This window comes from Cygnus atratus, chromosome 9 (assembly GCF_013377495.2).
Source record: "Cygnus atratus isolate AKBS03 ecotype Queensland, Australia chromosome 9, CAtr_DNAZoo_HiC_assembly, whole genome shotgun sequence".
In the NCBI taxonomy this organism is placed as follows: Eukaryota; Metazoa; Chordata; class Aves; order Anseriformes; family Anatidae; genus Cygnus; species Cygnus atratus.
The window spans coordinates 12,715,793-12,741,398 of NC_066370.1; the positions used below are offsets into that span (position 1 = coordinate 12,715,793).

Consider the following 25,606-nt stretch of genomic DNA (forward strand, 5'->3'; position numbering starts at 1 on the left):
AGCTTAGCTTAACAGAGCAAATTTCTCTTATCAGGAGAAAAAGAGTTCCCAACATTTGATTTTAGGTTCCAGACTGTTTCAGTTCATTGCGAATCTCTGGAGAGAAAATGCGCTTTATTTCTAGTTTAACAGTGCTATGAAATACCCTAAATCTGCAACTCTACAGAAAAATGTCTGGGTTTACATACAAAGAGGACAAAACTCTAGTGAAATAATTAGCACGATTTACTGCAGGGCTCTGACTGCAGGAAAGGCCTGAAAAGATTTAAATGTGTTGTTGGTGGCTGCTTGCTTCCTGGGTTGCTTGGGAAGCTTTGGTGCAGAGCACAACAAATATCAAACAGTCCAATTACAGTGATGAAAGTGCTCAGTCAACACACTGCGACCCATCACTCCAGTCTGGCAGGGAAGCGTTTTATCCATACTGTTGTTTGTGGTTTGCACTGATACCGTCCGCTATCAAAAATGCCCGTCCTTTTAAAATATATTGCTTAACAGAGAGCTGCAAGTTTTCTGACAGCACAGATTCCAAATCTTTCAGTCTTTTAAAGAATATTAATCATCGTACTTTTTTTTTAAATGGAAAAAGACCAAACCTAAACTATGCTGACAGTGTTCTGTATGTCACTCCTAACTCCTTTTAATGTGCTTTTTATGTTTGCAAAACAGATCCCTTTTCTCTCCGCCTACATACCGCAACCCCACAGATGTCCCAACATGACTACTGTTCATCACACTATTTCCTCCTGATTGTTGTCTGCCAATGTCTTCCTCCTGTGTGCTCAGGATTTTGCCTCTAAAAAGCTGGAATCGAGGGTGTGCAAGTGTTACTGGTGACAGGTTATTTATATATTCTTCTGGTGTTAAGCTACCCCCATCTTCAAAGAACAGTCACCTTCCACAGAATCCTCCTGATCTGTAAATGCCTGCGAAGCCACAAAATCGTCAGCCCCGATTGCCCAGGAGGGACACTGTTAAAACTCAGCCTTTCTAACTTCCTCACGTGCAAATCTCAAGGTGATTTTTCACCTTACCCACGCCGTGCCCACAAGGAAGCACCCCTCCAGCAACTTCCACAACCTCTGGATCAGATCCTTGCTATGTGTCCCGTTTACTTCAGCAGAAGGGAGGCTTCACACCCTGTAAGAAGGGCCATGGGACTAGCAGTGTATCTACTCAGTTAGGAACAAAGAGCAGAGAGAGAATTGTTGGGATGCCTGGCCAGTTTGCTTCCATAGCCTTTTTTTGGTGGTGCACATTTCTGCCTGCTGCAGGGAGAAGTCCGAGCTCCCCTGACGGACGTGCCTGGCCGTGCCACACAGCCAGGACGTGAGGCAAGCTTCCTCCCCATCCCTGCACCCCACCAGCACCCATGCTGAGGCAAGGTCAGAGGCTCCTGGGATCACTGCCCTCTGGCACTACAACCACTTAATGGCCGTACCTGTATCCCTCCTGCAGTAATTCTCGCCACAATGCTTCCCTCTGGTGTAATAAAGACGTTTATCCCCACCGCTGTATTTCTGATATTACTGCTCGCTCAGCAGCCAGTTTGATGGGATGATTTCTTGGGATGGCTCATATTCCACCCTCACCCACCTGGGCATGCTCCCAAGGCGGCTGGGCAGCAAGAGCGGGTTTATTGCAAGCGTTTCGAGCTGGCTGCCTCCTCCCTTCCCTACGGGGACCTTTGAGGCAAGTGCCCACCAAGCCTGGCTGCCAGCACCTCCAGCAGGAGCTGCTGCCACGCATGCTGTCGGCTCTTTCTGGAGCACCACCGATGGCTGACTGAAATCCCCCTGAGCCCCACACGCTGAGGCTGTGCAGCAGTCCTGCTGGCAGCACAGCAGGGGCAAGGAACAGCCCAGAGGAGGGCTGAGAAAACCCTATAGCAGCAGACAGCACAGAGAGCTCTGCAAGCCCTACAGGCACGCTCCCTGAGCTCAGTAACTACAGACCCAAATAACACGCAATCAAATCCTGTAAACTCATTTTCTTTAGCTCAGCTGACCAACAGTTTCTCTCCTCTGTCTTACACATAGCAGACAAGGATTTGTTCCATTTTCTTTGGTCCTGAGCGACAATATTTTATTTTTGCTGCTATGTATTTAATTTTCTGGGTTTCTTTCAGAATGATATTGCCCATCACAACTTTATTCCCTAGTGCAAGCCTGAAAATCATCAGGTCATGTCCTAACCCAGTTACACTGACTTGTTCAGTGCCAAAACACTTTACAGGACGGGCCCATCAGTAAGTCAGGTTCCCACTGCACCTTCAGGGATGTAAATCTGCAGGTGGATCCTACCATGGTGTGATACATGCATGGTGCTTTCCTTGGCCAGAAATAAAAGAGAACTGCTTCAGACACACTCTGCTTCAGCTGTACAAAATTTCTCGATTAGCATTTTTCTGTTTTGTTTTCAGAAATAAAAGGAAACAACAACAGACTCCAAATCTTTCTCTTGTTCATTACTGAAGGTGTCCCGCATAATTAAAGGTAATTGTTAGCTTCTTAATAGCTTTGGCATTTTCCACTGCACCTTCTAGAGAAGAAAAAAAATACAGACAGAAGAAGTACTGAATTGTGAACATTCATTCAGCACTCTCAGTAGGCAGCTTCCTCTTGCATTTAAGCCAAAACAGTAAGTAATGTAGGCAGGAAGCATAGAGAGCAATTGCTTACTGGTGACCAAAGGTAAGAGAGGTCAAACGTTTATTTCCTATGTTGTTCCTATGCTCATAGTGCTCAGAATCTTTTAATTATATTTCATGGTGCTCTGAACTTGTACAAGGACATAAAATATATTTATAGCTCACTTAAACTCTTGGTAATGAAACAGCCATCCTACACAAGACCTCTGCTAATCAACTGAAGACTTTTGGGGCATTAACTTTAAAAATGCAAAAAAAGCACTTGTTCATTCTCCAGCAGAAATGCTTATCACAGTTTAAAGGAAACTACAAAGAAAAGCTATTTTTTGGTAGCAGTTTGAGTCTCTATCAGTTTACCTGTGATGTCTGAAGTACAAAAACAAAATTTCACTGGCAATGCACATTTATTATAATTTTTATAGGCTGGAAGCTCTCAACACCACTGTGCCAAACACCAAAGGAACATACAATAATAAAAAAAAAAATCACTCCCTCTCCAAAGCTTTTTCTATCTAAATATGTGTTTTTCTCTCTTTTAGACAACAGCAAAAAGGGGGTAATCAAATAAAGAGATGTTTAAAGATTTCACTTAACTCATCATACTTGGTGCAAACTTCTGACGAGCAGACTGAAAAGCCCCCTGACTACTCTGCTCCTGTTATTATACAACCAACAGTGAACTTTTGTTACCCATTTTACCCAGATCATCCATGTGGGAGAGATCTGCATTAGGCTGATTTTTTTTTTTCGGAAAAAAACAGCAAAACATGTTATGGCTGTGAAAAGGTGAAAGAGTTGATGTGTTACAACAGTACCTGTAAGCTGCCTTTGCTTTGCTTTTTGATGAGGCAGCCTCCCCAGCCCTGGGCAGGGGTTGCTGCAGCGGTTTAGCCCCAGCTGGTCGCTGCTGCCACAAACCAGAGCCTCTGGGCTGAAAGCAGGGCTTTACATTATCTCTGTAAGGGAAAAGTCTCATCTTGTAATTGCAAACCAAGCTAAGTATGGAGACACTTAGGGAAATGAAAAAATTCAAGTAGGTCCTGAACCCTTAATTCAGCTCCCTGATGTGTATGCATTATGATACAATCCTTAATTAGCCTATGAGGAAATTAATAATTCTGTACCGAGTGCAGGATTTGGCTGCTGTACAGTAAATAATGCGCCATACTACACAATAAATGATGATGATTCAGCAGGCATCGTCTATCATATGGCCTGCAAGAGGCCACAGGCCTGTGGAAAAAAAAAAGTCTAGGATCACATCATTAAAGAGTGAATATCATAGAGTATTGGTACCAGCAAGGGAGGTACAAACTGAGACTGCACAAGAAATCTATCTCAGTTCTAGTCTTTTGCCTTCTAGATTTTTCATGATGGACTATGAAAACATGAAAATATTTTGAGTTTCTGGTCTGTTTCGTACAGCAGACATGGTCAAACATAAGCTGCACTGCGGAGCAGCCCAGTGACCTGATGTGACAGGTTTGGCGCTACCAGAAAGGCAAACCTGACACTGGGCAGGGCTTCACCATGAGCCCAACGTGGCGAGGGGACGAGGGGAAAGCTGTCCAGCTCAGCTCAAACACGTCCTCTCCACCCTGGCTAAACCCCACTCCAACTGACACAAAGAGCAGAGAATACCGAGTCCTGCAGAAACAAGAACAATCGCATTCCTTTCAAAGAGCTCCTCAAGATGGACAACATTTAGCTTTGAATTAGCCATGATTTTTCTGAGCTTCAGCAAACACGTGCCCAGAGTTTAATGTGCTGGTTGTGTCCGTCGTGGGCAGAGCCTTTTGTGTTACCTGCGTTTGATGCCATCGATGTACTGCCGGGTACTTGATGCCACTGACACAGTGAGGGTTGGAGGAGGAGGAATGCCACCTCTCTGCTGTTCTTAACCGTGAGGAGCTAAATTTATAGAGTAAAGACCCAAACAAGCCCTCAATTTACGGTGAACCAAGACAAACAGGATGCTCTACTTCTGCCCTCAAATGTTACAAATAAAGCACAGAGCCAACAAATTGTTGCTATATATTATTCTTGGATATTTCTACTTGAGGGAGGGGAGGATGTATGCATACACCCGCGTATGTGCAAGCACACATGCCTCGAGTGGAAACGTACTTCTCCACTCAAAAAAACCCTGTCCAAGCTGATGCCTTCTTCCTTTGTACCCGCTAGCTCAGACAGATTTGCTCCCAATTTGAGGGAAATAGCTTTTGGCTATCACTGCCTGTAAGCTCAGTGGTCCCACCTGAAGGTTCGGTTGGCTTGAGGGGGCACCCCAGGGCTCCCTCCTCACCCCAACCCTGCTGGCAGCCACCCTCGCCCCAGGTGCCCTTCGCCAGGCCTTGCACATGCATGCTGGCAAACCCTCACCCCCAGCCCCACCGCTGCTCTCATGGCCCCGTGTCCTCTGTCTCAAGAGCCCCCAGGATGGAGAGGCCAAGCCACATGGGGCCATGGGTGGCCCTGCTTCGACCGACCAGGCAGGCAGGCTCGGGGCATGGTCCCACCACACCTGAAGCGAGCCAAAATCCCGTGCTCTTCCAGCCATTTCCCCTGGGACAAGTTTACTACATGACGCCGCACAACACTTTCATTGGCATTCATTAGTCCTCGAGGACCAATTTATTCCTTTTTAGCAGCACTAAAACAGAGGTTGCATTTCACGAGTGAATTGCTGTACTGCTGGGGCTGCAGGAAGCCGCTCAATTATCTCCAGTGTATTAACAGCTGAATCCAGACCTTATACTGATCTTAAACTGTAACAAACGTTATTTCCCAGAGCCTTGATGAGCCAACCAACAGTCTGATCCACAGCTTGCAGCTGCCTCAGCATTTTGGGGAGTGTTGGGGAGTTGGGTTTTCTTTATTTTACCACTGCCATGCAGCTTGGAGTAAGAATGAAAATCCAAGCAATTTTCATGGCTCTCTTTATGATCATTTTTCCTATTTTGTTTAGTTTTGTTTCAGACCATCATTTGGCAGCTTTTATAGGTTGAGCCAGGGAAAGAGATTATGTCTGTTGTTTTAAGCAGCAGGTGTAGCAATCAGCATTGAAATGGATGTATCCCTCTTGGAAATGTAGCTATGGCAAGCGGAGACAGTATTTCCAGCATTACATGCAAAAATAAAGCTAGATAATTAATAAAGATGTGTTTCAGAGGAAAAAAAGAAGAAAGTATCCTTATTTCTTCTGCCTGCTAGTGAGTGCTCTCTCACTGTCTTCCAGCCAGGGCTCTTGCACAAGCTGCCTCCATGCCAATCTCCAGGCAAAGTGTGTGCTGACGTTACCCCTCGGTCAGCAGGGATCACTGCTGAGCAACATGGAGAGACTTTCTGCAAGGACAGCTCCCGCTGGGAGAGCAGTGGATCAGAGGGAGAAGTACTGAAGAGAGACCCTTACAGGCTCACAACCGAATTATCATATTTACATAGCTTGCACTTGAGGAATCTGCAACTCCAGTTAGGCAGATTCAGGTTCTTTGAAAGCTGGGTCAGCTGATTCCCGTTTCTCTTCGTGGTGGAACAAACCCAGCTCACTGGTATCTTGGTCAAATCTGCCATGAACTGTAAAAAATTATTTTTCCCTCACTAACCTGTCTAATTTCAGAAAATACAAGCAATGGAATCAAAACGCCCTGACACAGCCAGAGCTATGGGAACTAAGGGAAGTGAGGCACTGGAAAAAGCTCTGCACACATTACAGCATGTTAGCTGCGCTCTTAAATCTGAGAGGCTGTGTTGGTCTGAAGGGAGGAAATTAAATGAGAACAGGAAAGGGAGAGAGAAGGGAAGCATTTGTAAGCAGCCACGCTAGATGTAAAGGTGAAATTCTTGTCAGTGAAGCTATCCTGCTTCTTTCTACCCCAAAGAGGGATTACCTTTGACTCTCCCTATAGATAAATCATTTCTTGGCAGTTTTCGTAGGCACAAAGCACCTTCAAGCTCCTGCTTGTACTGCTGTTACTCACGCTAACCTCTAAAAATCAGCCCAACTCCCCTAATCTCACAGGGTTCCATGTGCCAAAAAACTCTGTCCCATCCCTGCACCCATTTCTACAGGTTGTTTGCAGACCTCTCGCATGATTTTGAGCATTACATACACTTTGGAAGGGGCCTTGCGAATAACCCACACATAACAACAACTAAAGGAGCATTCAGAAAAAGTACCTATTTTTTCTTAGGTGGGAGGTGCTGAGAATGAATGTACAGAAATTTGATAAACCCTTGTAAGAGTTGGGACGACTGGAAGTGTTCTGCTCTCTTACAAGAGGATCACTGATTTTTATGGATGAGAGCGACTTCTGGGGATCCAGGCTCTGTTCCCTCCTCTAGCACAAACCTACTGCACAATGCATCACTTTCTCCACAGTCCACTCACCCAAACCTGTTTGATTTAAATTTTTTTTTTTTTTTTTAAACAAAGTCTTTGGACCATAGATTGAGTCTCAGACAGGCAGGATGCCCTGCGGTGCATTACTGTAACAAGAACCTTCTTGGCTGAATGGATGTGCTTCTTCAATGGCAATAACTAATAAAGCAGAATCAACAGTTTGCTGCGAGCATTTCTGGTTAGAAAGAACAAAGTACTTCTATCATCTCAAATGAGAACAGATATCTCGAAGCACACAAAATAGCACAACCTCCTATGTCAGGACACGCCACATACTTCAGTATCATGTTTTCAAGCTTATCGTGTGTGCTAATCTCTGTGCTGGGACAGCACCTTGCCTCTGGAGCCCTTGATGTTCCCAAACTACCACAGCACCTGACCAAGAACACAGACATGATTCATGCCAAGCTGTGGGGGAATTACCAGCTCACGAGCAGATTCAGAACACCTCCAAGTCTTTGCAGTAGCAGCAGACCAGGAAAGTCCAGTATTTTCCTCTTATGAGAAAGATGGAACAGCAGAGAGCCGAAAGGGGGAAATCACTTCATGTAGAAATTAGTAAACTAATTGGAATACGGCTGAGTGTAAACTGGTTCAAGAAACAGGCTCCTCTGCTGAGCCACGCAGAAAAACCTCAGCTGTTCACCTCCTGTTTCACTGCGCTGCCCTCCATTGGGACACCTGACTGAAGCCTCTGTGCAATGCTGCCTCAGCCACTGAGGGCAGCACCCAGCATTCGTCATAAATGCCTGGCTGATGGACTGCTGACGGTAGAAAATCACAGGTTTTCAGAGACTCGTGCATTGATTCGTGAACAGTAAAATAAACTCTGCCCAGACTTTTTCCTCAAATGACTACATGGTCATCACTAATTTCTTGCAAAATATGCCTGCGGCATTCGGTATCTCAGAAGAGCAGGTGATTTCTTTTATGTCCTCAAGCAGATGCACATTTCCATGTTTTCTGAGCGCTCGTAGGGAGCTTCTTGTGTTTGTGTGACAAACACGGTGGCAGCTGTTGATACTGAGATGCCTGATCTACCTTTTCCCTTAATCTGACTTCTGCAGGGATGAAGTAGCTCATCTGTTTGGGGTGTGCAAGTCGTTGCAGAAGGCAGCCCGATTCAGTGCCCCTGTCCCAGTGCCACTGCCTTTTTTATTTTTTTGTTTTGTTTTTATTAAGGAGAATATTGTGCCTATGCCATCTGTTAAGAAAAGTGCTGCACGTACGTCATGAGATACCCTGCAGCACACAATAGAGACTTGCAGATTAAATGTGAAGAGAAGTGGCTGGAAGGGGAGAGAAAACTCCAGGTGCTGGAGCTGTTACAGGTGAGCCTAAGCGTTTGCCTCCCTGAGGCAGCTACCTGTCAGGAGTAATCTTGCCGAGCCCAGGAATGCACCTTGATAGACGCCGCACCCCATTCCAGGAAACCATAAATACCAACCAAGAGGCTCAGCACCACACATGAAAGCATCTTCTTGCTGCGGAGCACAATTGCAGGGACTAGCATAAATCCCACCTCATGCTGGGGTTTCCTTAAGGTGGCTCCTTGAGGGGAAACAAGGGAGGGAGCAAATGCACGTGCTTGCTGCCTTCCTCCTAAGGAGGCCTCCAAGGGCCCCCCTATTTGTTCCTCCATCCTTGAGCCACCTGGCGAGCTGGGACCCACTGCCACCTCCCATCTGCCCGGGGACATCCCAGACATCAGCTCTCGCCTGCAGAGCTGAGCCCACACACCGAAACCACAGGGGCAGAGGCCTGGCATGGGGAATTGCCACAAAAAAAAAAAAAAAGCACCCCCAGCTAATTAGGGGCTTCTGGGTCAAAAGCAATACATTTGCAGTCCAAACCCAAACGCTTGGCTCAAGGGAGCAGCCCCAGACTGCCTTTTAGGGACTGAAACCCTACACACTGTTGGTCAAATAAGTCAGTTCCTCTGACAAAGACATATTTGGCTGAACTTTAAAACAGAAGCCTTTAGAAATCTCTAAAATTTTACCATCAGTGTGTAACAGCTTCTAGGATGTTCCCCACCTTGTAACATTTAAAACAACGATTCATTTTCACAAGAAATATGTAACTGTCTAAAACTAACTCTCAAATAATGTTAATTATCTGTACAGTCTGTGTTCCAACATATGCGATTTCCAGCTACCACCCGTTGAAGTTATGAAAGCTTTTACATGACACCAGCTTTCCAATGGGCAGCTACCTATAAAATGCATAAATTTTAATTTGCAATTGATTGCTACAGCTTAAAAATCACAGAATTTGTAAGAGCTACAAATAGTTTTTAGACTGTGCAATGTGGAATAAAAGCAGAGATTTTTGATCCAGCCTGTTGATACTTCCTAAAAAAAGGAAACAATTCTGAAAGGACAGATTTGCTGGCTCACAGCTAAAGGTCAGCAGTCACACAGTGAGTGCTTGCTAAGTGTACCAAATGATTGGGAAGGAAGATTGGCACAATATTGCAGTACAGTTAAAAAGTTACTTAAATGGGGGAAAAGGGAGAGGAGAGAGAGAGACAGGCACGGATTAGACTCATGACGAGTGACCTTTCACGAACACCAGAAAAACAGCCCTGCGCCTTGCTGCTCGCAGCCCCTCTCTGTCACCCCAGGTGCCACTTGCTCCTGCTCTTTTTCTGCCACCCCAGCCTGTGTGGCTGTCCCAGCAGATATGTGCTTTCAGGCTGCACTCGCATCATGATCTCCTGCACCCAGTGCCAAGTCATCGGCCATCACTCCTCCAGCCCTTCCTGTCGTGCAGAGGTCTCTCATGCTGATTTCTAAATGCTTACAGAGGCACAAGTTTCACTGAGAAGTGGGAGTTCAAAACTCCCGTGACTTTGTGTAATGCTGACATACAGCTGTGTGACACGCCAGAAAAAAAAGTTAATTTTCCCATGGGAGATCCCCACAGCCTGCTCAGTGTTTATAACCCACTCTTGGCACAATTCATGAAGTCAAAGCACTTCAGTGGCTAGCTCCTCTTCTCTAGCCGGCAGAGGGGGCAACACACAACTCTCGTCCGTTTATTGAAATCATCTATTTGAGCAAAGTTCTTTGTCAAAGTATCTCATTTTATAATATTATGTACTGAAAGTTTCCAATCCACTGAAATGATACCAGTTTTAAAACAAGTACATTCTGTGGTTAAAATCTCAGAAGTATTTCTAATGTTGGTAGCATCTTTAAAACAGTATTTGGTACCATTCTCAACAGAGACCATCCCAGCTCCCGGCAAGACCCCCAATATTGTTATCACCCGTATTATTCACAGCTTGCTTTCAAGGTATGGGCTATGTACAATTTTCCAGGCAAATAAACTCTGCATAAAACCCACCTAGCAGCCTCCAGTATCATGGGCTGCTCCGTGCCTGAGCAGGAGACCTGGGACATCACAATTAACAAAGCATCTGCGCACATAATCCTGCTAACGAAGTACCACTACTCGGATCTCTATGTCTGCCCTAGCACTTGCTTAACAAAAGCATATGCTCTCATCACTTGTGGTCTGTGTTTTTGTGTGTCCATGTGGTTTTTACTAATTAAAAACGATCGGTTGTGGAGCAAAACACTAGCTTTTCAACCAAAAAGGTTAACAGCAAGGCAATGACCGTAAGCATAGCTCAAATCTGATGCCCCCACATCCTGCTAACTAAACTAAAGCGAAACAACAAATGCTCTGGAAAGGAGATACGCCAATACAGTACGCTGTTAAACTTTAAATTTAGCCCTGGCAGATCCTCGGGAAGGGCATCCCAGAAGCCATGTGTACTCTGCTATGCAGGGAGCGCAGTCAAACCATAGGATCCTCTTCCACGTATATCAGTTTTATATACGTCTACCTATCATACGTCATCTGTATTTCATATATATATTTTCCCTAAAAGTACTCTGTGTAAGAAAAAGGACAATCCACTCTTGGCCACAAAGTGTTTGTCCCCAAAGCAGCCAGTGAGACCAGAACTACAGATTATATAATTCCTTGTGATGGGACAAAAACGTGGCTCAGAAAAGAGGCCCTCTGATAACCTAAGAGCTTTGCAGATCACCACCTGCAGGATGAATTATTCTCCAATGCAAAGTGTTGAACAGCAGCATGGAGAATACTACTTCAGAAGCAGATTGCTGTAGCCTCGCTATTTTCTAGCTGGAGCTTCAGGGCAATTTGCAAGTAGGGACTATTGCCATGATCAGCAGTGAGATTACACAATCAAGATTTGCTGTGATGAATCTGAAGAAGACAGCTCCAGGCCTAAAGTTCAATGTGCCACACCTGCTAGTGGAGAACATAAGAATAATCTGACCTCCAGGCTGCAAATACTTTGAGGGAGGGTTGGACATCCCCAGCCTGTGGAGCCCTCCGCTATGTCCTCCTGCAGCCAAACCAAATTGCAAGTATAAAGACAAGCTGTGCATCGATATCTCTGCAACCTCAAAAGCTGCACTCTCCCCTCCAGGGCAAACACAGACATGGGGAAAGTGGAAAGGAAAAACCCTTCCAGAATACAACAGACAAGCATCTGTGAAAAAGCAATATCACATTCTTGCCAGATGAAGGGCTATGTGCAAAACAAAGGCTATGAAAGGTCTCCGTTATTCAAGTAGCCACAGAAACTGCTGATAAGAAAATCCAACAAAACCAGGCATCCAATGGCAGAAAGACTAGATCTTGTGACATTAAAAAGATCTATTCAACAGCTTTAAATAGCGCTACCTGCAAAAAGTCTTAGTAAGTGTAAGGTTAATCAGGAAAATAGGGTGGTTTCTACTGCACTGTTTCAGCAGTTGGTATGATTGCACTGCCACATCACCACAACTACCTTAATTTTAAACCATCTATACAGTAGCTACAAAAAAATCCAAAACCCAAACAACTGCTTATTACAGGCAAACTTGTGCTTGAAATGCAGACAAAATACGATGAATACTGTCTTTTTTAATCTTGTCTTGCATTAATTATAAGCTCTCTATTGATTGCAAGGATAATTATCAAACAGAAAAAGGTATAATGGGAGCAGGAAACATTTTCCTGGCCTTGAGGGCTCAACTGAGGTTATTCCCACTGCAAAACACCAGTGATCAGTGCATTATGGTCTGTTAAAGTAATACTTCGCTTACTGAATGTATATATTGTTCGATGCTTAAAAAACAAACACACACACAAATCAAAGAAAACCTCAAACCCTTGGCTACGTACCACAGAAATTAATGTCTATTTTTGTAAAATACTAGAAAAAATAGAGAAAACCCTCACATCTCTAATTGGCTTCTCAACATAAGCATCCCCCCTCTGATATGCTTGTTTCTGCATACTATTATTTTTATTGCTGTTATTATTATTAATCCACCAAACCATCACACTCACATTAAACTGGTCCTTCACTAGCTAATTTCTGCTCAGCAACGTGATCCTCAAAGCTTTCCACCAAGTTTTACACTCACATGATACAGGTAGAAGGATGTTCTTTGGAGTGTCTGTGGCAAAAAGTAAAGGCCAGATGTACCAGCCAAAATCTGCCAAAACGGACCGAAGAGGGAAAGCGTGCTGAGGTCCGGTGGATGTTCTGCATTAATCTCTGTGAGGGGTTGGATTTCAGAGGTCAGCGAGTGTGCTCAGCAGCAACAGCCACATCAGGGCCCATTCAGGTGCCAGCCTGAGCAACCAGCATTGTAAGGCTCTTTCGAAAATCTTGGCTATCACTTTTTAATGCAGGTGAAAATCAATTAATTTTGAGCTTTTAAAAGAATGCCTTTGCTGTGGTCAACCCTGGCCACACAGTCACAATGCATTTTGCAGAGATGCATTGCCTTTTCTTTCTATTCAGTGCAAAAGCACTTAATCTTGGTTATCAGCTCCCTGAAGGTCAGGTTTATTTCTTTAGATCTATTATGTAGTGCTTGAAATTTCCAGTTCCACCTTTCTGGCTATTATCAGCTCCTTTCTCCAACTCCTATTCTTCTCACAGTAACTCCATATGACGACTGTTGATAAAGTTAAGAAGACCATGATTCTAAATGACCGACCTTCTTTAAAATCTGATAACGGATACGGTTTCTGAATCATAGGTCATCTCAATTTTGCCAATAAACCATTTATTTCCAGCAGCCTTCAGACCCTGAGGCTTACTGTGCACTGCAAAATGTTTTCTTCAGGGAACAATAAAAGTAAGAGAGACATCCTTAGCCTTTACTTAGCACATTAGGAGGGATACTGTGCTTTGGAGGGCATGTTTGTCCACAACATCTAAAGCGCAATAACCTCTAAGATCTTTACTGCTGTACACCACTTTTGGATGTTTGTATGATGCTCAAAGTTATAAGCAACTAATACGAACTTACCTCCTTTTCATTTGCAATCTGTATGGAAAGAACAAGAAAAATCCATGCCTTCTTAGATCCTCCCCCTCTACTGAGGACTATCCAGTCACCTTTACCATATTCTTCAGATTATACAGCTCAAGGCACAGTGCCAAGTCTTACATCACTACCTCTGATGTTATGCTGCTGTGGTAAGACCTGATTACACTATGCTTGTAAAAGCTGCATCTGTGCCAAGGTACACAATTTGTTGGTATGAATGCCAGCCAGCCTCCTGCCATGGCTTCACCCAAGCGGAGTTCTTGAAATGACTTGTTCTCGCAAAGACACAGCCTGAGGTACAATTGCTATTGAAGGTCAACGTTTTAGACGAACTATTGAACAAGATGCAGAAGAAGGAATATCGAACACAAACCCCTCGCTCTAACAGCACCTGGGAAGCTACGCAGTGACTGGATTCTGAGCAGAAAGTGAACAGATCAGGTGTTACTTACTGTCAAAGCTTCTGTACTGTGCCGTTAGGATCGTCTGCACAGAGCGACCGGCCTCTTTCATCATGGCTTCAAATTCACTTCGGCTTTTGTTTGCAAAGTTCTCCTCCATCTCGCTGGTGCAGCAGGTATAGCCCTGTGGGCAGATTCGTAGGTGCTCCCCTAAAATGAGAAAAAACATAGGTGAATGGCCAGCTCTGAAAAGGGAAGGACTTCAACCCAGCTGAACTCAGCATAAAAACATTCCAACTCCCTGGTAACCTGGAGCTGCTTATGTGCCTACCCACTAGTTTGAGCTATCCTTTATTACTGTAGTAGTTGGTCTGAACATGGGTAGAGGTTTTCTCACTGGAGACTGTGAGGGAAGCAAAAGTGAAGGAGATAAAATCCATGTGTTAGGCCAGGAAAAGGGAAATAAAAGTAACTTCTTCTCTGTCTGCCCTACACAGAGCCCAGAAGACATGAAAGTCTCTCATTAAATGACACATTAATTGTCCTTGTTAGACTTCACGTCTCTTAGAGCAACTGTTTGAAACTACTTTGCCAAAAAAAAAAACACACAAAATGAAACAAAGAACAACCTCCCTAAACACTATCCCTGTTCTGAGAAGGGATTTCCATAACCAGAGAGATGAGAATAGAAGTTTTCAAAAGACAAAGGTGTGCTGAATACCACTGGTACTTGGTTGACTAATTCCCATCCACACATTTGGAAATCTGTCCATTTACTCTTTTCTTTTTGATTAAAAATCTTATCTCCCAGAACGAGAGAGAACCGCACAAAAAAAAAAAGGTTGCTATGACAAGCACTGATTGAATATACCCCTTGCTATGGAAGAAGGACAGGAAAGGTAAAATGACTCAGATGTTAAATTAAAAAATTCTTCAGTATGGGAGCTCCTCCTGTCCCTCCACAACCTCTTTGTTGTGAAGAAGCAAGCCTTTACATAGGCAGAGTCAGCATCATTTTGAAAATAATTGCCTAAGTTCTTATGAGTCCTTACAAACAAAGACAAATCCACCTGAAAATACACCCCACATTTCTCCTCACCCAGCAGTAAGAATTCATTTGAATGAAATCAAACATCACAGTTGTTTTTTTAAAGAATAAAACCCCCCTTGTTTCAAGCACGCATGGAGATAAACCAATTACAAAGAAGTTAACGTGCTTAATGTAATTTGATTGCGATTGCCAGTGATTTTGCTGGCAATTTTACAGGACTGCTGTCTTAATGTCAGAGCTGAGCTGAAACATATATTTAAGATCATGTTTTATCTTGTGTGCATTGACAGCTTCAAATCCCGAACCTGCACAGTCCTCCAGAGTTTCCCACTAAAGTTCCAAGCTATATCCAGCACAGAGCCCTTAGCAAACGGGTGCCTCGAGTTAAAGGGTCTTTAAAATTGGGCATGGGTCCTATCCTTGTCAATGTCATGTAATTAGGGAGAGCAGCGGGCCCTGCTGGCTGCCAGCCCTGCAGGGGCAGAGCAGCAGAAAAAGCACCACCTTCACCCGATATAAGAACAGAGTCAAATATGAGCACCATGTCACCCAAGGCTTCCCATACCAAATGAAATTCAAGTTATAACGCTCGGCCGAGCCTTTCTCTCATGTGTTTCCTTTCAGAAAGCAGATTCTCGCAATTTACTTCCGAGCTCACTTCTCTCAAGCTGCATTTGTACGAGAAAGTTGTTGTGAGGACTGCTGACATGCAACAGACAGGCATGAAAAGGGAGCCGGAATTTTTTGACAAGACACAGCTTTGTTTCCTGTCACAGCAAATTAAAAACTTTCTTTTTGCCCAGCCTCTTCTGTCTGGTTTCTGCTTCCACAGGACTCCTGACGAGGATCAACACTTTATTTCCAGTTGTTTTACTGTGGTACCCATCCTTCCACGCTGCCTTTATCGTCTGAGGCCTCGTCAGTGCCAGGCTGCCTGAAAGGCCTGCTGAGCTGATGGTCCCAACAGCACCACAGCCTGCAGGTTCAGCCTAGGCCACCACCAACCCTTTATAAATCCCCACGTTTTGGTAAGCCAAAATAAAGCGGTGGAAACCCAACGCTTGGGGAGCCCCCTTTCTCCTGACCTGCTGCCAGCACGTGGGGCTCAGCCTTGCCAGAGCTTCCTGCCCCTCTCCCTCAAGCCACAGCCAGTTGGGGCAGGGGGACAAGGCACCCAGACAGCTGTGGTTGCCAGGTCTGAAGCCATGGAGAGCAAACGTTGGACTCCAGAAATGAAACAGAGGGAGAAAATGTCTGTGGGGCCTGCCCCGGAGGAGGAGGAGGAGAAGGGTGCCCTGGGAGGAAGAGCCCCATGCTGCGCCCAAGTTCCCCACCAGCAAAGGGGAGCAGCACAAGTCTGAGGCATGCTAAATAAAACGTGACATGACCAGACAGAAACCTCCGTGCTCCCAGCCTGGCCTGAGGCGCAGGGTGTGTCTCAGCAAAATGGCATCGGTCCAACCCTTCATTAACAGAGCATCAGATAACCTGCAGCCAACAGATAGCAAAGAACTGGAGGGGAAAAAGGGGAAGAAAGAAAGTGAGAACTAACTAAAATTGCCTAATTTTACACAGCTTTGGAAACGGAACAGATTTTTTCAAAATGCTTAAATTCAGAGCAGTCTCAACTTCTTTTGATGCAACATTTATTTTAGCTTTCTACAGGCGTTCATATGGTACTCAGCACCACAGCATTTTATCTCAGTAGGAAGCAAAGTTTTCATCATTTGTCTTTGTATTTCAAACTTGGTGTGTACAAAACACAATCTTACAGTACTACGAGAATGCTTCACTTGCTTTGCTTTTTAACCTGACCCACCCTGGAAACACTCACTATTATTATTTCAACTTTTTTTTTTGTATTGACTTCAAAATAAACATACTCTAGGCCATACTTTTGCTTTCCCTATATATCAAAGTTCATTTGTTTGCTAACTTGCCATTATGTCACTGCCGAAGCTATGCTATAAATACCTCTGGGTTCACTTGGCTGGAGATTATCCACAGATATCTACGGAGAGTTAGAGGTGTTTTACAAGGAGTAAATCTGCAAGACACAGCGTGCTTTCCTCTCTGTTGCTGTGTCAGAGAAATTTCCCGTTGTCTGCAGCTGACACATTGCGAACCACTTGCTTCATAGCGCATGCTCCCAGCCCGGGAAGAGCTTTGCAGAAAACAAGTGAGCATGACAGAAGCCAAACTGGCAGCGAACAGAGGGTGGTCCAAATCCCCTTGAAGATGATGGATGACTCAGACCAACTTGGTGAGGCCCAAGGGAATTATGCTGTCCCTCCAGCCTGTAACTCCAAACCAGCCTTCTCTGCCCAGCCTTCGAACTGGAGCAGCCGCGCAGGCTGGGCAGCGTGGCACAGAGGCACCCGGTGCATCTTGGGTGGCTCAGGTAGCACCAGCTCCGCGCTGCCTTACACGCTCCAGATTTAAGACACGAACCTGTAAGTACGAGAAGCTGCACTTTGGGATACTCAGCTTTCCCTCACAAAGCTATCAGCTTACCCAAACCTTAAGCAGCCAAAAATGTGCGGTTCAGAAAGTGGCCTGTGTCCCGCTGGAAGAGCTGGCTCTCCCACAGATGTGGCAAGAGGCTGCTGAAGCTGGGAGGGGACGTAACCCACAGACTGCACTGCCTCCTAGAAATGGAGACAGGGCAGAGCATGCATGAGAACAGCATGGAACAAATATCTTGCTTATGATTAACTGCCCTGGAGTGGAAAGGAAGAGACAGGAGGCTGATGACAAGAAAATATCACACTGCCTGGTTACGGGCTTGGATTGTCCTTCAGATACCCTCTCAGCCAGCTGGGTTAACAGATCGTTTTGTCTATCAAATTCATTACTGTGTTTGAGAGTGCTGACTATTAAATCACTTCACCACTCCCTCCTCAGGGACAGAACCGGGTGCTTTGTGCAGGGTCCCCAGGAAGAGCCAGGATGGGCAGGAAGGAGTGGGTTCAGCACCCCACTTCTCCCCAGGCTCGTCGCAGCCCCCAGCCCATGGGAGAGAGAAGGGAAGGCCCAGAAGTTTACCATGCAATGCTGAGAGCAGAGTCCTCAGCTCCCTTCGGCCATGTAAACAGTGCTATTTCTATCCTACATGACGTAGGAGATTGAATTCATCACAGTGCTTGCAAAAGGTTTGGGGTTATTTGGATGTGTTAGAGTATCTAAATGCAAATTATTACAAAATTAAACTCTGGGAAGAATAATTTATTTCAGGCTGTGATAAATCCTTCATGAGTCTTCCCACCTATTTGTAACACTCGTCTCATTCATTTTCCAAACTGCTCCAGAAACTCATCTCATGCTCCTAATCCAAATCTGACCACCGATAGTTCCCTTGGCACCTGCCGCCAAAACCCCCTCCTCAGGGTGGGCAGGTCTCAGACAGCCCGGCTTGCTGAAATCCCACACTGCTGAGACCCCTCCTGCACGTAGCATGGGGAAGCCAGGATGCAGCCCCGGGGCTAGGTGCAGCCAGGGAAGCGCAGCGAGAGCACACGGTGAGCTCCGCTCCTCTCCTACTGTCCCTGGTAGGCACTGGGCTCAGTGGTCTTCTCCCTCTGCTCCCCTAAATCATCCAGGCCAATAAGCATCAGAGGCAGGAACACAGTGTAGTTCAGATCATGCCTTTTAAAAAAAATTCTTTTTTTTTTTTTTTTTTTAACATGTCACAGTGCCTGCGAAAGATGCAATATGAGCCTGGAGGTGGTACGGATGTTAAAAACACCTTGCAAAGAGTTAGTGCAACGAAAGTAAATCCCCTTCCTTATGCCTCTCAGCTTTTCCTGTTTCAGGTACTCCTGTCCTCATCTCTCTTGAAATACCTTTACTTCATATACTTTAAAGGGAACATGGTTCCCAGAGTGATTTAGAGCATGCCGATTAGTAACTGACAGCATGGCCTTTAACACTGGTAGCGCAGCACTGCCTGGAAACTAGTCTTGTCACAGGTAACTCCTGCAGAAAACGAGGGTACCCAAAAAACATTTGACTAGGACATGACCCTGTGGCTGACCCTCCTAGGACAGGCTCTCTATGCACTTTTCATTCCAGATGCACCAGCTGGCAAGCCTCTTCCTAACACCATTGCCCCGTAACATCTGTGTAAGGTGGTGGGGGATACAGCCGGTCTCACAGTAGCTGCTGGCATCAGACTGAACCGAAAGCCACGCTGCTCTGTTAAGGGGAGCGTGACTCAGGAGGTTTCCCATATTGCAAAGGCTGGTGTCAGCTAAGCGCTGGGCGGCCAGCTTCTTTGATTTGCAGTTAGCTTTTGGCAAAGTGTGCTATCTTCTATTTTCAGGTTATGCATTAAGAGTATTGGCCTGTTTGGCTTTGCTTTGCACATAATGCCAGGGGAGGCATAGCAGGCCTGAATATTAAGTATTGCGTGGCAAAATTTCAAGCTTTGATCAAAATGCACCAAGCTATGGTCTTAGCAATACCCACGGACAAGGATGCACATGGGGGCTGGCAGGGGCTGGTCAAGAAACAGGACTAAGAACACAGGTTAGCGAATATGGGAGCCAAAGCTGTGAGGGGCAGCTTTGGCTTATCGCTAGGGGAGAGGAGAGCCAGCGAGGAGCTGTCTGCTTCTCCAGCACCTGGCACGAACCCCTCGCAGACCTCAGCATGTAGCAGGACTTGGGTTAACCTCAGCCGGCCAAAGGCCACCTCTGAGCAGTGGCACGGCTCATGGGCCGAGGACTGCGGGGCAAGGCAGGTGCTGCCCTGCCTCCTTTGCCCACGCCGGCCTCCCCACGTGGGGGGATTTGGCTCTTTTGCAGCTGATCCCTATTTCTCTGTGCTGCTGCTGAGGGAGCAGCTGGGTGTCTCAGGGGACTGACAACAAAGGCATGGAGTCTTTTCAAGCTGCACACCACAGGTCTAAATTTGTCCTGTGTCAGCAGCTTTTATAATGCCTTACCATCTGATGGCTGATCAAATGGCTTGTGCTATCTAAGATGAACTAATGTTTTCATTCCAGATAAAGAAAACAAGCACTATGTTCCACATCAGTGATAAAAACAGCAAACTGGAAAAAAAAAAAAAAAGCTAGAGAATACGCTGCTTCCGTTTAAGCAATGCACACGTCTAAGACAAGACATCAGCAAACACTGAATGCTTGTTCACACAGCTCATCATTCAGACCAGGATTATACCAACAAAAGTGAAAATCCAAGGGCAGATAATCCGTGAGATTTGCTTGTTCCACTCCTTACCGTTTTACTCCTACCAAGATTTAATAAACTATCAAAACACTGTTAACCAAATAAGACAACTTAATCTGGCTGCTGGGTGGATTTGGCTCTGGCCCAGGGCAGCACTGCCCTGTAATTGCATTACAGTGAAACCCAGAGAGCAAAACCCTGACACAGGGAAGAGACACAGGTATTTCTGAGAAAATACCTGGCATCCTCGGGGCACAAGACCAAAAACGGGTGCGAGGCTTTGGGGCTGCCCCGTCTCCTGCAGACTGCAGCCCTCCACACCAGGAGCCTGGCTCTCGGGGAGCCAGATGGGAGAGCGCAGGTAGGGCTCAATGGGAATTTCCTCCTATTTGCTCTGTTCTTGTATTGAAATACTTCAGGCTCCAAGCTGTCAGCTCAGTGTCATGCTCACACATGGGAAGTGTGGTATCAATTTGTTTAATCCTAGACCCTGATGTCAGGAATTCATAAAGCAGGCAAACATGGGCAAAAAAAAAGTTAATTAACAGAGGAGAAGAAGCCACCTTCATGTCCTAGAAAAATATTAAGTACAGAGTAGGTAAGAGAGCCTTCACAAATGACAGTCCGACAATCCTAATGTCATCTGTGTATGTCTCTGTGGCAAACTGCCCAAAGGAAGGGAACAGAGAAAATGTCACAAATGCTGACAACAGACTTGATTCTTAGTGAAAAGCTCTGCATGAAAGCACTTTACCCACTCATTGCTCCTTTGGGTTTTGGAAGTACCATTCCAAATGAACACACCACTCCAGAATACCCCTTCCCATCAACTCCCCCTCCCAGCTTCTCACTGGGTCTGGATCTGCCCTTAGCCACAGGGGCCTGACTCTCCCTCTGACTCTGAGCTGTGCGCATGCAGCAGAAATCAGTGCAGGGTGCAGTGATCCAAGCCTGTGTTTAAGGAGAAAGCAGGAAACGCTTTATAATTTGCAGTAGAAAATATCTTTTTCAGTGGTTTGAGGGAGGAATGAAGGAATGCTTTATGGCCAAATCCGCATGTACCACGAGCAAGGTAACCCCTATTTCACAGCACTGCCTGAGCGCACTGAGACCTAGTGCTCCCGAGATCCTCTCCCAGACACTGGACCCACTGACAGTGAGCTGCCAAGCAATTCTCTGCTCCAGGAGAAGTGATCCGACATGAAAGGCTTCATAAGGGAGCCATGTCATGGTCTACAATTAGCACCCTCCAAATATATCAGTCTTGGAAGAAGCCTTCGGTTCAGGCTAGAAAAGTTGCAAGGATCACAGAGGAACGCACAGGGAGTTGACTGTTATGCTCTTTCCCTTCCTCTGAAAAGCAGAAAACTCTTTAAAAAGAGCCTCAGACAAGGGAAGAATTATCTCGTCTCTTCAGATAACACTTGTGGGGATGTATTGAAGCTGTGTGTCATAATCCATCACTATCAACCTCTTTCAAAGTTGTCCTGAGCACATCAGCTTCTTGCCAGATGTTTTCATTTATTTTTTTCTTCTTCTTCTTGAAACAAAGAGTCCTTTTATCCTCAGTTCCCTGCAAACTAAAATAAGATCAAACTGGAAACCTATCACTCTTACCAGATGCAGTTTCATTTGTAACTACGTAAATATGTTAGCACATAAGGGGCAAAGCAATTCATTAACCAATCTTTTTCAATTTCTTTTCAGAAAAATTTCTACTAGCTTTTTTCCATCAGTCTGGAAAAGGAAATCTCGGTACTAAACTAAGAGTAAAGATGCAGTCCCCACTAATAGGTTTAAGAGGTGATAGGGTGATAGCTTTTCGTTTATTCTTGAATAACAAAAACCAAACCAAACCAAAACAAACACGTAGCAGCAACCACTTCAACACAATTATTCATATAATCCATGACTTGGGTTTGGTCCAAAAAGAAAGGTTTCTCCAGTCCCCTTGCTGAAGCCCTGCAAGGGAAATGGTAACACTGCACTTTGGGATAAAGAGGCAGAAGGGCTTTAGCAAGGCTACAGGACTGTTGCTCAAGAACAATGAATGCTTGTGGCCAGTCCCAATCATTTCAGTGGAAAAAACAAGAACATCTGGACTCATCTCTTGTACAGGAGTTACCACTTAGGGAACATTTCCTTTTACTCACAGGAAAGCTACTCAAGCAGTAGATACTGGTGCAAAGACGATGACAGTCACCTTCCTGGGCTTCAGGCACGTGCCAAGCACCTAGCTCCTGCAAGGCACCCCTATGTCTCAGCCTCTGTCACCCCACAGGATGCTGCGATGGGACGCTCCCAGCAGAGGAGGATGAAGGCAGGACAGGACACCCAACAGAACGCTGCCCCAGCGAGGACCAGGCACTGCCTCCCTCCTGCCCAGCGTCACCAGGGCTGCAGGGCTGGCTCGTTCCCTCCCTGCAGGAGAACGCATATGTCCAAGAAGGATCTTCTCTTCCAGCAGCACAGATCTCCCAAGGGAAAATAAACACAACTAAAAAACCCAACCGCTCTGTCTGCTGGTAAGAGTGAAAATGACACCTGAGCATGCAAAAAAACCCGGTCTTTAAATAGTTATTAAACAAATGAAGCTATTGGATCAGAATCTGATTTTAAGAGTTTGCAAAAATAAAATGCCTATGCCTAAAAATTAAAGAAATTACATTTAATGACAGTCATTAAACTTGAATTCCATAAATGCGTATTCTTTATTTTGAAAGTATAAAGATACACGTAATGAATTGTCTGAACGCCATGAATTCAAGATCATCCTTTTCAGATCTCTGCAAAAATTTAAGAGACTTTTCCTATGCAAATTTTTGTTGGTTTATGCTGTAAATGAGGAGTGATTATACCTCTTCTAAAACTGTTTGCTCTGTGTGTTGGCAGGGATGTAGGAAGGTGCAGGACTGGGGGGGGGGGGGGCAAATTCTGGGTGCAGTGGGCTTTTTCCCTTTACAACTCAAAGCTTTTGTCAGCTCCAGAAACGCTCCATTTCCCCTTAGCTATTGCTTTGCTTTGTTTTGCAAATGTTTTGGCAGGCAGCAAAACTGCAGAGCTCTTTCCTACAATTTAAGCCACCATGAAAGGAAATGGAAAGTATGGGGTCATCTTGTGGGAACATGAATTGCAGACTTCCAGTTGGACCAGACTCATGCAGCTGATGCAGAACTTAGAGAAACAAGTACCGTGATCAAGGCCGGGGGCCGCAGAAGCCTCTGGCCACTGCATGCAAGAGATCTGCATCGGTAGGAATTCTGCTGCCTTTCACCCCTGCTCGCAAAAGCACATCAGTGAAACCTGTGCCATCGTTCTTCTATTTATGTTTCCATCTGATCTGCTGAACTGCCAAGCAGATTACAGAAAGCTGTCTATAAACCCAAAGGTGGTTTCTACTCTTAAAACTAATCCTGGGGTATGAAGAGATGAGGGCCCTGCTCTAGCCATACCACCACTATTTTGTGAACAGAGTCCCTTTCCACAACAGTCAAACATCACCTTTCACCCCTACGTGGTAACTCAGAGGACCAGGCTTAATCTGGCTCAGCATTAAAACTCCAACGTGCTGCTGGATCTCGACGTGGCTCACAGTGCATATGCCTAAAATTTTACCAGAGAAATTTATTTTAGGCAACTTCTGTTTGAAAACTTAATGGAAGTGTAGTTGTTCTCCCCAGAGCGTAAGGAACAGATGACTAAGAAATGTTGCCAGTATCTGTCTTTCAGCGAGATTAGTGTTGGGTTTGTGTGGTATCCTATTTATAACTTTGACAAACAGCTCACCCAATCATTTCATACTTAATCATAGCTGTCTGCCCAGCTCCCTCCTGAGAAATGCTTTTCAAGAAGTATCTGCCAACATCATACGAACAAAAGGAAGCAAACCACAGTTAAAAAAACCTTGCTCCCCAAACCAGCACACAGCAAAAGCTCACGAACTATATAGAAACCAGGTCTTGGGAAGTTACAAGGCATAATTACAGCGTCATTATTCATGGTGCTGCACAGCTATAGTTAGTCAGTGTTTCCACTGTAAACCCCTATTTTCATAGAGGTTTGCAGCTCAGCTGCAAGAAATTAGGCTATGATGAAATCTGGCAGTAGAAATTCTAGAGCATGGATTTTTTTTTAAACTGTTTAAAAATGTTTTTCCCACTTTTCAATTCCTCCTGTATTCATGGGGCTGTAGCAGTAGTAGTAAAAGAAACAGAAAAATGCTTCTTTTTGATGTCTGGTTTCTGTGCATCTGTGTGTGGTTAATGGGACCAAAATGTAAATTTAGCTGGGATCTCCAACTACAGAAGTCTTAAAAATTTGAAGTTATGATTCCCACAATTACAACTCAATTTTCATTTGGACACGTTTCTAAGTATTACTATCTAAGGTGCTGATTGCTATGCATTAAGGTGCCTTTACTTTCAGAGTAAACCCTGCATATTCACCTAGCGCCAGAGATGGCTTTACTCTTCATGGGATAGAGCTGTTGATTTCTTTACATTCCTTTACATCCTTCTTTGAAACAACATTTTCCAGGGTTTATAAAAGATTACTTTCTGCTGGACTCGCCCCTAAGCCCTACATTCCCCCAGCTGCTGCCTCCCCACCCGCCTGGCTCTTCCCTTAGGGCTCACATTTTGACATGTACACAGGCATGGCTGGGGCTGCTGAAGAGGAAACAAGACAAAGGGAAAGGAGAAATACCTTGATAGGACGTTTCATCCCAGGCAATATTAAATAGAGATTTTCACAACACTTTCAACCATTCATGAGAAATTTACTGCTGTTTGCATGCCTAAGAACATGAGCAAAATACATTTTTCTTCTCCAACTAGCTCTGGGTGAAGCCTTGTGGAGACTGAGCACCCCCAGCTACAAAAGAGTTTTACTTTCACACACACAGAGCATGCTCTAGCAAGGTGCAGCAGTCTCTGGGCACTATGCCTGGCTGTTGCTGTGTGCCACAAGCAGCGCACATCAGAAGGTAGCTGCTTCGAGGGCAATCCCAGCTCAGAGGGGTGGAACAGTTACCCGGCTCGGAAAAAAGCCAGCAGTGTAAAATTGTGAGCTTGAAGACTTACAAGACTCAGTCTGGAACTGTATTAGTGTGAATATGCTGAGTATTCATACTGAAATCTCTGGTACACGGGCTTTTAAAAACCTGTAATTTGTCCACACAATTTCATTTTCCAGTGAAACAGACGTCATCTGAAACACCACATTTCAAACCCTGTGCTCCTGGACCTTCATGCTGGCATATAGGAAACTTGTCCACCTCTGAGGTCTGAACACCTCACAGTACTCTTGCTTTCCTTGGAGATCCCTATGCTGGCACTGAGCCTCCTTCCCCTCAGCCAGCCAGAAGTGACAAAGATGAGAGTGCCTGAAAGGCACTGTGCAGCTGCCACCAGCGCACTCTGCAACCCCAATGTACTTTTCAGAGGACTAGAACCAGGCCTCACGACACTATATCATTTCTGATTGGGACTGAATGTACTTACCTATACCACAAATTTTAGCAACCACCCTATTTATGTTG

The 25,606-nt window shown here is 45.1% G+C and overlaps 1 protein-coding gene and 1 long non-coding RNA gene across 3 annotated transcripts in view; one reads left to right on the top strand and one right to left on the bottom strand.

Moving 5' to 3' along the window:
- Positions 1-25,606, bottom strand: part of GPC1 (glypican 1) — a 200,637-nt gene that overhangs the window by 87,181 nt on the left and 87,850 nt on the right. Inside the window, exon 2 of the mRNA XM_035544950.2 lies at positions 13,879-14,037. Coding sequence (XP_035400843.1) covers positions 13,879-14,037 — 159 coding nt within the window. The remainder of the gene's footprint in view (positions 1-13,878; positions 14,038-25,606) is intronic.
- LOC118247177 (uncharacterized) lies at positions 16,868-24,172 on the top strand. 2 transcript variants are annotated; one of them, XR_004778309.2, is made up of 4 exons: positions 16,868-17,331; positions 18,571-18,690; positions 22,349-22,592; positions 23,112-24,172. It is a non-coding gene; the product is annotated as an uncharacterized LOC118247177 (long non-coding RNA). The 2 variants fall into 2 exon arrangements; XR_007708633.1 differs by lacking the exon at positions 18,571-18,690.